Source organism: Lycorma delicatula, chromosome 1, assembly GCF_047948215.1.
Source record: "Lycorma delicatula isolate Av1 chromosome 1, ASM4794821v1, whole genome shotgun sequence".
NCBI classification, from domain to species: domain Eukaryota; kingdom Metazoa; phylum Arthropoda; class Insecta; order Hemiptera; family Fulgoridae; genus Lycorma; species Lycorma delicatula.
In genome coordinates, this window is record NC_134455.1 from 128,614,548 (window position 1) to 128,627,644 (window position 13,097).

Sequence of the window (13,097 nt, forward strand, 5' to 3'; positions counted from 1 at the left end):
GAGATTGGCAGTTGCATAGAAATTGAGTTCTCATCCCTATTAATAATGTGATCAAATAGGTCATATCTTTCATTTTCAGAATGATGCAAGAAGATTTGAACTGAAACCAGATGTTTCTGTTATGCATTTTCATAGATCACAGTTTATGTATTTTCAGTTTCACAGTTATTCAATAACATTTTCAGCATCTATTTTACACACAATTTTTTGTATTCAAGTTTATCAGTAACAATGTTGTAAATTATTAAGCATGATGAAAAGTTAGGAAGTACAGGGTGTCCCATATAAAACGCAACCCAACCTTATATTGGTAGGTATTGAAATAATCAAAAGGCATGTGTAAATGTAAATGTAATTTTTATTATTACCATCCATTACCTTACATTTAGAGTAAATATTGGAAGTGGCCGCCAACTTCTTGAATACAAGCTTCAATTCTTTTTACAGCGTTTCTTGCAACTTTTTCAAAGTTTGTGGCTGGATATTTAATACAGCTTGTTCAATATTGACTTTCAATTGTTCAAGTGTTTGCGGTTTGTTGCTGTAGGCTTTTTCTTTGAGGTAACCCCATAGAAAAAATCCCGCCGCAGTCAAATCTGGAGATCTTGGTGGCCACAAGCCTCGACCAATAACACGATTACCAAAGAATTCCTCAACGAAATCAGAAGTTGAACCTGCGTAGTGCGATGTCGCACCATCATGTTGTAGCCAGCAGTGTCTGTCTTCCTCTTCCAAGAGTGCAATGAACTGAAATAAAATATCCTGATATCATTCTGCATTAATGGTGTACTCGAAAAAAATAGGACCAATTATTTTCTTCCACGATATCGCGCACCACACGCCCAACTTCTGCAGGTGTAATTTTTCGTGTAGTTTTTCGTGATGAATGTGGGGATTTTCAGCACTCCAAATTCTACTGTTTTGGCTGTTTACGTAGCCATCCAAATGAAACCATGCTTCATCTGTGAAAAAATAACGAATCCATAACATTAATTCCCTCACGCAGAAATCGACGGAACCATTGACAATATTGTAGCCGTTTTTCTTTGTCGGGCTCAAGAAGTTGATCAACCGTTTGAATGCAATAAGGTCTTAATTGTAATTGTTTGGTCGCCCGATGAACAGTTGATTTAGACAAATTAATTTCAGCAGACAAACGTCTGATTGATTTATTTGGCGAGGCGAGTAATCGGTCTTTAATTTCAGTGACTGTATCTGTATTCAACACTGATGCAGATCTTTTGTGTTCCTTTTTATTAACAGACAGTCTCTCTAAATTTTGCAACTAACCTTAATACTGATGTTTTGTTAGGAGCTGGTTTATCTGGGTACTTATGGCGAAATAAATCTTGCACTGCAACCACTGATTTCATACTGAAGTACGACTAAACAATCAAAACACCATCTTGTCTCTAGCAATACACACTGAACGTTATGATTGCATTGTTGTTACTATCGGTAGTGTTCTACTGCGTCGCCGCGATGTTCAGATGTTGGACGAGTCCATTTCAGTAACGAGTAGGGGAGTAAGCTTGACTTTTGAAATTTCATGGATGAGTGTTTGATGGGTTGCGTTTTATATGGGACACCCTGTAGAATAAACAATTAAGAAACTTTAAATCACCAACCATCATGAATCATGAATTTTTGTATTCATATCTTTTGATGATTCATCTATCATCATTGTTTGGAAACTGCTATGTCCATCATGTATATTCTTTGTCATTCCTTTAACAAATGACACTGTTGCCTATCTCTACTATCATTCATAACATTTTACCCATAATTTATTATGTGTGCATGCTCATGCATGTACGAGTTTTTTTTGTATATAAAAATTATTATTTATTCAATAACAATGAAACCAACCCACTTTTCAACATAATCCCTGGATATATTTTAGGCACTTTCCTATGTTTCTGTGAGCTTTCTTATTCCAGTAGGAAAGAATTGTTTACTTAGTGTCAGAGCCATTCTTGATCTACTCATTGTGCTAAACTTGATGCCTCATAAAAACTCTTTGAAAGGACAAAAAAAAATATTTTGATGGTGTGATATCAGGGCTGAAAGATAAATGTTACAGCACCTCTTTTAACCCAACTTTTAAATATCTCCTTGTGTCTTTAGATCTGTAAGAGGCGATCATAATTTTGCAGAATTATGCTTTTGAGAGAGAACCAGGATAGTTTTTCCTAATTACCGGTTTTGTTTTGTAGCATGTTATAATAATACTTACTGTTGATTGTATGTTGTTTTTTTTTTTTCATATAATTGCTATAAATTGCACCTTTATAGTTCCAAAACACTATTAACATCAGTTTACTGGGTGAATATAGGTTTTTAATTTTTTCCTGGTGACTGAACTCTGATGTTTCTGTTACGTACTTTTTACATTTAGATTCTGGCTCAAAACAATAATACAAGTTCTACCACAAGTTAAGCAATATAAAAAAAACACTTCCTTTCACCAAAGTAATGTTTAAGTTACATACAAAGGCGAATTTGGGATTCTTTGTGATTTTGAGTTATCTGTCTTGGAACCCACCTTGCAGATGTTTTGTTAGTTGTTAGCTAATTGTTAATGAATGGACACTTCTAATAATTAATCTTTATTACATTTTCTAATTCACAAATCATTTTAATTTTTTCTTTGACTGAAAGAATTTTATGTTTACTCGCAATTTTGTTTAGGAGAAACATAAAACTTATATTATTCTATGGTAAACAAAACTCAAAATAAGAAGCCTTAAGTTGATGATGAATGTCCAAAAATGTGTGTTCTGAGTGGAACTAAACAGTGATGATGAAATGATCTTCTATTACAGTATGGTATTTAGGTTTAAGAACAGAATTCACTCATAATGAGATATATATAGAACAGAAAAAGCATATTTAAATATAAATGTTATTTATAGTTACATTGGAGTCTGCTTATTGTAATCATTATGGGACCTGCACCTTTTGTTAACAATAACTGACTGATAACATTAAGTAAAGATAAAAAAGAAATTATTGCACATTAATACAAACCCTTATTTTTATACAAAACAACACATGTTGTTGTTTTCAACAATTTAAAAAAAAACAAATTTACTTTAAAAATTCATTGATAGTTGTTTGCCTTTTATTGGAGTTAATTAACTCCTGAATATAGTCTTCATACTCATAATGCTTGGTAAAATTTGATGCCCTATATTGGACACCACGACAAAGAATTCTCAAGTCATCTTGCATCTCTCCGTTAGTTGATAAAGCTTCAACTTCTTCATCCTCCATTTGCTTGCTGCATTTATTAACTTTTGTTGTTGTGGATTGATCAGTGACTTAACGTACATATGTCATTGCAGCTGTCACTTCAATATCGACCCAATTTTCGAACTGAACTCTAGGCACATCACCTGAAGTTTTGAATTTATTTCAGCTGAGTCGAGATTTATAACAGCAGAAGCTTCATTATGGATCTTTGAAAATTCACCTTTTCGAAAGCAATTGTTAACTGTTGTCTTTGAGACACGCTTTCACGACATTGTTAGCAAATGCAATGCATCTAAAAGAGAAATTTTTTTGCATTTATATCTGATTTCTCTTGAACTTCATCAGTCTCGGGTATAATTTTGTTTTCAAATTTTCTTGTGGTAATAGGCTTTTAATATCTGTAATATATCTTGATCAGAGATTGGATTATTGAAGTAGTGTTAAAAGATAAAAACATTATTTTTATGTTTTGTAGAGTCAATTTGTTGGAGCATGCTGTGCAGTTGTCTACTAATAGGACGGTTTTTTGCCTTAAATCTTGATTTCACTTAACCAATTGTTAAAAATAAAACTTGTCATCCAAGCATTAGCACTAGAAAAGTATTCAACAGACAAATTTTTGACACCCTTAAAGCACTGTGGCTTTTTACTTTTGCCAATAACTAAAGGTTCATATTGGCACATCAAAGAACTGTCATTTGCTCTTTTGAAGTTTTAAATCCTTGGGAAGTTTAATTTTTGAACAAATAGGTATGCTCAGGCACTGCACAAAAATAAAGCCCAGTTTCATCTGCATTACAGATATCCTGGGATGAATATTCAGCAACAGTTTTTGGCCACTCAGTTTTCTGTTCACTAGTTGCTGTGAAATCGGAACTTTTTTCTTCATCGTGAAGTTGTTTGTAGACAATATTCTCTTGCCTCTTCCATTGTTGAAACATCCATCAGTTACAGTGAAATATTGTTCGCCCATAGTTTCTACTAATTCTTCTGCTTTTTGACGCATAACAGTTCCATTAACTTGAGCATTCTTTTCATGAACATTGTTGAACCAAATTTTTAATGCCGACTCAACTTATATGCCTTTCCTAGATCGATTTCTTTTTCTTGAAGAGATAAATCTATACATTTTTTCTTTCATCTGCCATGGTGTGTAGGGTTATTTTTGATGAACTTTGTCTTATATTTCAATTATAGGTTTAGGTAATAGTCATAGTTCACGTCAACAGAGCACAAAATAAATTAGATAAATCGTAACATTACTTATACACTATGCACATCTTTTGTTTTCAATGGTAAAATGCCAATTAAGCACTGAACCTATTGACACTATATCGTATATCAAAACATACACACTGTCCATTTTAACTGCCCATTTAACGGCTATGCTTCAGGTAAAAACCCATTTACCTGTTGTCTAAGAATTGCATTGTTGTACCCTTATGTTTAGAAAGTTTTGAACGATAAGATCATTTTTTAGAAATTGATAAGAATTTACATCTTTTGTATCCATGTGTAATTATTGTTACTGATAACAATAGTCGAAGTTTAATCACAATATGTGGATTATTTTTATATAGATGATTTTGGAACAGAGATTTCTGAATATAAAAATTGATACAACTTATAAATTATATTTTTGGCAGATCGGAAGTTGGAACTGTTATCAGAAAAGTCTTGGGAATACCTCTACGTGATATAAATATTTTAAATGTTGCAATAAATGACTGTGAAGTGAGATTATAAATTAATTCTAAATGAATATCTTAGTAGTGAAACATGTGCACTAAACAAGTGCTATATAAGATTTACTTAAAGTTGTAGACCTCTGTTTGTTGAATATTAAGATTCTTCAAAGTTTCAGATTTTATCCGGTTCTGGAAGACTAAAACCAGACATTAAAGCATTCAAAATTACACAAGATATAAGCTGGTCATTTATTCCTCCCTGTTCATTCATTTTGGTGGTTTATGGGAAAGCGCAATCAAAAGCGTTAAATTTCATATGCATTGTGTAATTGGACAAACGATCCTTAATTTTGAGGAATTATTTACAATTTTACAAAATCAAGATTGTAATAAATATAAATTATATTATAAATAAAGTGTAAAGCCTTTTATTTACTTTAAAAGAATATATATATATATATATATATATATATATATATGTATATATATATATATATATATGTGATGTAAACAGCAGATAGTGCTTACAAGAGCTCAGTTATTTTAATTACTAGTCGGCTGTTTCTGAAGTAGTTTAGTCTTTTTGTTGTTTATATTCATCCATTTATAATCAGTAATACAATTCGTGAAAAACACAGTAATAAAATTTTTCCATAATTTTCAGTTCTGTTTTTATTTAAAAGTGGACCTTATTTTAAATAAAAACACGCGTTATGTGTATTGCAACCTTTAAACTTTTATGTCCTACTGATGGCCAGTTGCTGCTGTTTTTTTGGCCGATGTGCTACTTTTTCATCATGAATGTTTGTTTGCCCTTCTCGAAATGAACATCATTCCCTTACTTTAATGTCATTCATAATGTCCAGGCTGTAAACGTCACAATTTACCTTGAATTTCAGTCACAAAATTGTTTTTGCCATCAAAAATAGTTTTACTCCTCATATTTCACTCCTAGTGGGATCATGAATTATAGCACTTGTAATAAATGAATGAATTTAAAAATGAGCAAAAAAACTATTGCTGCTCTCAGCTTACTAGTAATTAAAGTAATTCAGCTATGCAAGCACCATCTGTTCACATTTTGTATGCAGATGAAAAATTTAAAAATGCCTTACTTATTCGAGTAAACATAAAATTCTTTCAGTCAAAGAAAAAATTAAAATCATTTTTGAAAATTTCTGATGATTGGCTAAGTATATTTAAACATCAAATCACATTCAGCAAAATTAGCAGAGAACCAAAAGACATCAACATCAAATTATCAGTAAGTAATGTTAAGTGGCTAAAAATATATGAGGGTTTCAAAGTGGAAAAAGATTTAATGTCAATAAAAAAAAAAACTTTTTAATGATTCCATTCCAGAAGGCATAGGTATAAAGGTGAAAAATGTATTGGTGGGAAATTTTCAAAAGAACTGTATAACATTCTAGTGTGTCAAAATCTGATGACTATTAGAAAAGCCAATTGTTAGGAGTGGGCAGATGTAAAAATATGTTTTTAAAACATTAAATAATGATTACTTTAGATATAGTTACAATAAAGTTATATGATGATGATGATTAAGAACTTTAAAGAAGAAATATGGTCCTTAAAAAAGATAGAGATCAACTCAGACAAATTAAAACTCCCTTCAACCTCTAAAAATCCAGGTTATATTGCAGCCAAAGAATTGTAATGCTGATAATAGTTTTAAAGGACATTTTAGCAGAAAAATGCTGCTGTGATTTATTGAAGAAAAAGAAAAAAATGAAGTTATATTTCACTTACAGCAGAAATTTTTATTCTTTATAAAGCATAGGAACAAATTGCAACTCTTTTTTTCCAATAAACACTTTTGGCATGTTTTGGCACTTGGCTAAACATTCGTGTAGATAAAATGATAGAAATGACAATTTGCTAGTTACTGAATGATTAAGGTAACTTGATGTCGCACGTATCTCTTAAATTACATGAGATTGACAGCTATGCTAAGTTTTTTACGTGTTAGCTGTGATGGCAAGATTTTGTTATAGTGTATTATTGAAAACATCTCTGTTCATGATTACAAAGAAAATTAAATTAAAGAACTGAACCAGAGATTCCCTTGGCAACTTACAAATGATTTTGGTGTTAGCACACACTAATGTTAAGTCTATAACTTACAGTTCAAGGTGCATGTTATCAATTGAAATGTAAGCAATACTAGCTATGTGTTTAATTCAAAAACAAACAATTACAAATATGTCTATAAAACTTAATGATGAACATTTTTAAAAAGATTTACAGGTTATTATGATTGTTAAAAAAAATTCATTAGTATGTGTGTGTTGAGTGCTTTTTGTTTAACAGTAGAAAACTTGTTTTATATAAAAAAAAATGTTCAAAATAAACGTGTAGTTAGTTGACTCCTTTTTTTACCCAAAGAGTCATGAGAAAAGTGTATTGAGGAATTTTATGTTTCCACTGCCTTTTATCTATTAATAAACTGATAAATATCAGTTTATTAAAGTTTTGTGTAACATAAAAGTTGGTTATTTTACAAATTCTTTCTGTAATAAAAGTTTTCTCCACTGATGAAGCCCATCAAGCACATTAGAAAGACATTGTTGAGTAGTATAAATTACATTAAATAATTGGATGCTATAATATTACACTTTACTATTAAGTAGTGTTAGACAGTTACTTTTAGGATAATTTTTTATTTCTTTTCTGTTCAGAATTATGCTTTACAACTTTATAATTGAATGAGTCGAATTACTGTTTTACTCATATTATTATTATTATGCTTTTACGGCCAACATGGGACCACTTAAGACAATTTTAGTTGGATCTTTTCTGAGAAAAGCGTGTTATTTTACTCTTCCGAGCTGCCCAGTATTTCTTCATCTGCTCAGATCTTGCTTTCTTTTCTTCATCTGTAAACACCCTCTTCGTTGTATTTTGTCGTTTGTCTGTCTTTTGTTTAAATCTAATGCTTTTGTCTTTTAGCTTTGTAATTTTTCCATTTTTATTCTGTAGGTCAGTCAGGGAAATTCCCAATTCTTTCATATCTTCTCTAATTTCTTTGATCCATCCTATTTCTAGCTTTTGGAACCAGAGCTTTTCAATGATATTTCTTGACAGTCTTGTTTCCGGTGTCCTTACGAGATGACCAAAGAAAGAGATTCTTTTTTTCCGCATAGTATCAGTAACAGGCTCTATTTCTTGATACACCACCTCATTTGGCACAATCCACCATTAGCCTTCTTTTTGGTGTTTTTTATTGATACACGTTCTGACAATTCTCTCTATTTTCAGAATTTTTTCAATTCGGTTTTTCTGAGTGATATTGAAAAGGGTCTCGCTTCTGTAGGTGACTTCTGGCTGAACTACAGTTTTATAATGTTTAAGTTTTGTTTTAGCAGAAAGGCATTTTTTGTTATATGTTGACCAAGTTAATTTTTGGGATTTAATCATTTTATTTGTCTTGTTTTGCCATGTCACTTTTTCATTTAAATTATAAGTTATTATTTCCCCTAGATATTTAAATTGTTTTACTATTTTAATTTTATGATTGTTTACCGTAATGTGCTCTATTACCAGAGGATCTATGGCCATTAGTTCAGTTTTTCGAAAGAGATATGAAGCTTTTGTGCTAGGTTTTGAAGGCTCATGATTTGTGGTTTGGCTTCTTGAATATTATTTGCTAAAAGAGCGAGGTCATCTGCAAATCCTAGCAATTTAATGTGATGGAGTTTTTCTTAGTACCAATTTTTATATTTTTGGGATTTATTTTATACCATTTTCTCATGACAAATTCGAGGGCGTAGTTAAAAAGGAGTGATGAGAGGCCGTCTCCTTGCCTCAATCCAGTTTTTATGTAGAAGGGTTGAGAGAGTTCACCTCTGAATTTCACTCTGGACTGGGTATTGGTTAAAGTTAATTTTATCATGTTTATGAGTTTAGGGTGAAGGCCCAGGTTTCTCAGAATATTCAGCATGGATGATCGGTGTATACAATCATAGGCCCTTTTAAAGTCGACAAAGGTGATTATTAGTTGTTTTTTCCGTCTTTTATATAAGTCCATCATAAGTTTTAAGGATATTATTTGCTCCGGGGAAACCTCTGCATGGCCTAAATCCCCCTTGGTATTCCCCAAGTTCCAGTTCAAGTTGGTCTTTGCATCGGTTGTATATGATTCTCGACAGAATTTTGTATGTGCAATCCAGGAGAGAATGCCTCTGTAGTTTTCCGGATTAGTTTTATCCCCTTTTTTATGTAATGGATGAATGAGGGCTGTGGTCCAGTGTTCTGGAAGTTTTTCTTCGTTCCATATTTTCACGTGGCATAGATGTAGGGAAGTTTTGACTGAATAAACGATGAGTGTTTCCAGAGTTCTGCGAAAAGCTGGTCTTCTCCGCTTACTTTGTAGTTTTTTATTTCATTTAAGGCTGCGAGAACTTCTTGAATTGTTGGCGGGTTGATATTTACCGGTGAAGTTTTAACTGGAGTTTCAGTGTCAATCTCAAAAAGCTCTGGGGAGTCGTCACAGTTGAGGAGTCTATTGAAGGTTTCTGCCAAAATTTCAGCATTTTCTTTATTGGTGTGGGCCATATTTCCTTTTTTCCTCTCAGCATAAGGGTGGGTGGTTCATGAAGAGCCGGACCAAAAATTTTATAATAGTCTCGGGAGTTAGTTTTCTTGGAACTTTCTTCTATTTGCTGAATCAAGTTTTTTTGGGCTTGTCGTTTGGTTCCTCTTATAATTTTCTGAGTTATTTTCCTTTGTTTGGTGAATTCATGGTTAGATTCTTCAGTTTTCTGGTTTTGGTGGTTGATCCAAGCCCGGTGTCGATCTTTGAATGTTTTGTCACATTCTTCATTCCACCATTGGTGTTTTTTTCTTGGGTTTATAGGGGCTAGTTCTTCAGCTATTTCTTTCAGTTGGAATGTCAGTTCTTTTAAATTATTAGTTAATTTGATTTTTTTTGTTGTTTCTTCAAAGATTGGCAAAGGCATCTTCAAAGATCTTCAAAGGCATTGTTTATTAATTTATGTGGATCATAAGCTCTTTTGTTTTTAGGTTGGGATTTTTTCTTTTTACGCAGGGTGAATTTTATTTTAACTTTAATTAAGTAATGGTCCAATCCAGTATCTGTTCCTCTCAAGACTTTTACCTTAAAAATCTCCTTGTGATAATTCCGGTCCATGCAAACATGATCGAGTTGCCATTCCCCTTTTTTCCAATCTGGGTGTTTCCAAGTTTTCAATTTGTTTGGTTTTCTCATAAAATAGGTGGATTTTGAGATCATATTATGGTTTCTGCAAAATTCGACAAGTCTTTGGCCGTTCTTGTTAGTTTTCTTCTGGGCAGGCCATTTTCCGATAATATCACGATATCTTCGTTCTTTACCAAGTTGGGCATTAAAGTCCCCTATTAAAATCTTGGTGTGGGTCTTATTTATGTTGTTTGCAGTTTGGTCAAGCAGTTCCCAGAATTTGTCCATCTCTTCTCTATCTTTTTTAAGATTGTTTTTGTCATTGGTGGGAGCATGGACATTTATTATGGTGTAGACTTTATTGGCTGATTTTATGGTTAAGGTTGAAATCCTGGGGGAGTAAGACTTAAATTCTACGACTGAGTCAATTATTTTAAGATTGATTGCAAATCCTGTTCCGAACTGTGGGCATTTCTTCATCACACGTTTCCCGGGGATTCCTTTGTAAATTCTGTAACCCTGAGATTCAAACGGCTCTTGTGTTTCTCATTTCTTGAAGTCCTGCGATTAGGATTTTTTGTTTGTCCATTATGTCTGTTAGAGTTTTTAGTTTGTCGGGTTGAGTTAGAGAATTAATGTTGTGAGTGGCAATGTAGTTTATTTGCTTGTGTTTTATCCTCAATTTTGAAGTTGTGTTGTTTTTGGGTGTTTCCAAACGCTCCGATTCGTTGTTATCTTTTAAGCAACTGCCCACCGGATCCGAGTGCAGCCATCTCTGGTATTTACCAGACGGTGGATTTTTTCTTAAAAGACCTTCCATGTTTGACTTTCAAAGGCAAGTCAGCCTTGGGTGGGTATAAATTCCCGAGTTACAACTCTGGATGTGATCCAGAGAGGTGATTCCAATTTAGTTCACCAGTAGAAATCTCCACGTTTCTAACTGGTTATCCAGACGAACCAACGTGGAGGCGCGAACCGATTTTCTTAATTGAGATTTTAAGTATGGAGAGAAGTTTAAATCGGTTCCGGAATAATTTCGTTTTACTCATATTATAATGAGAAATATTGTTAATTGCTTCAGAATTTGTTTGGTCACATTAAACTCCATTTTGATAATTGAATGTTATTCACATGATTGCTTGAATTTAGTCCAAATATATCTGCCTCGTTTCATCAAAAAAGTACTTACCAGGCAGGTTTTTATTAGCATTTATATGAAGCATGAAAAGGTAATCCTTTTAAATGATTACTTTATAAAATTTATAGTTCAGGTGAATATAAATTTGTTTACCTGATAAGGTAATATAACAACAATTTTTTTTCATTATGTGGTTTTTTTTTACTATAGATAGAGAAAATGAAGGAGAATCGAGAACTGGGCAAGTTTCTCCCAAACAACAGCAGCAGATGCAGCAACCACAATCACATCAGATTCAACAACAGCAGCAACAGCAACAGCAACAACAACAACAGCAACAGCAACAACAACAACAACAACAGCAGCAGCAGCAGCAGCAGAGAGGGGCTCCACCACCTCTAGTCAGGGGACCATCTCCCCAATCACAGCAGCCCTCTTCTGCTTCCAGTAATACTGTTAAAACTGCTTCTCATGATAAGGTAGATTTCTGTTGGTATTATGTTGATACAGGAGCTTAAAATTTAAATTATAATTTTGTTTTATTTATTCAAAAAGTAACCTAAAACAAGTAAATTACACTCTTATTTTTTAGCATAGTCTTCTCTTTTTCAGTGTACTGGTGCCACTCTTGAACAGTTTCATTTACTTCTTCAGCGGAACAAAATGGTTTACCCCCTAAAGCTTCTTTTAAAAATCCAAACACGTGGAAGCTAGAGGGTATGAGGTCCAGACTGTAGAGGGGATGTTGTAGAATATTATGCTTTAATTCATGGATTGTAGTCATCGTATGTGCAGCAACATGAGGGTGTGCATTATCCTGTAAAGAACTGACAGATATCAACTTTTTTCCATTTGTTTCAGATTAGTTGTTTTTCTCAGACCCTTTAGTAAATTTGAGTAATACTCAGCATCTATTTACGTATTGCTCTGTTAGGAAATCTGAAAGTGTAAAACAGCTTGCTTATTCCAAAAATATAATTTTTCTTGCTGGATAATTTTTGGCTTTTTTCAGTTTCAGAGGTGAAGGATGTTGCCATTGCATTGATGGTTTTTTGCTTTTTGGAGTAAAACAGTGTACTCAAGTATTATTAGTAGTGACAATAGACTGTAAAAATTCATCGTCCTTTTCTTCATATTGCGCTAACAATGTATCAACGACCAGCAGGCATGTCTGCTTATGTTATCAGCATCCATGGAATGAAATGTACACATACTTTCCAGTAATTAAGTTGATTTGTGATACAGCTAACCGCATTGCTGACACTGATATTAAGTGTAGAAGTAATAATTCACACTGTAATTTAATGATCATTTTGAATAAGTGGGCTAATTCTGTCAGCCATTTCTTCTGTTGATGTTTTAGATGCGACAATGTGGTTCACTCCCTACATATTCTTGATGTCTTTAGAAGATTTACTTCATTTGTAAATCCCTATGTTTATCAGTGTTTCTTTACCAAATTGTCTTTTACAAATTTCTGACAGTTTCACATTTTCTTTTCTAAGAAATTTTATAATATGCTGTTTCACGCTTGGATGTATTTTTTCCACTCATATTTATAAACAAATATCATGTAACAGCTGTATGCTAAATAACTGGAGTAGATTGCTTGTTTATGCCCATCAGACAATTGTACTAACTTTAGCATTTGTTTATTTTATTTGGCTTTAAATTCACATTATAATTTAGATTAGAACATTCCTTGTAAATATTATTTTATTGAAATGTGGATTTAAAATACACACTTAAGAAGAATTGAAAATTACACATTTTATTGAATAGAGCACTGTAGCATAATTAAAACGGACATTGAATTATATCATTTTAGGTTTCAGTTATT

At 32.7% G+C, this 13,097-nt stretch overlaps 1 protein-coding gene across 3 annotated transcripts in view; it reads left to right on the forward strand.

The window, feature by feature from the left end:
• Window positions 1–13,097, forward strand: part of LOC142322169 (uncharacterized) — a 184,507-nt gene that overhangs the window by 133,162 nt on the left and 38,248 nt on the right. For all 3 annotated transcript variants that reach the window (XM_075360941.1, XM_075360946.1, XM_075360956.1), the window contains one exon: window positions 11,468–11,736. In XM_075360941.1, coding sequence (XP_075217056.1) covers window positions 11,468–11,736 — 269 coding nt within the window. The remainder of the gene's footprint in view (window positions 1–11,467; window positions 11,737–13,097) is intronic.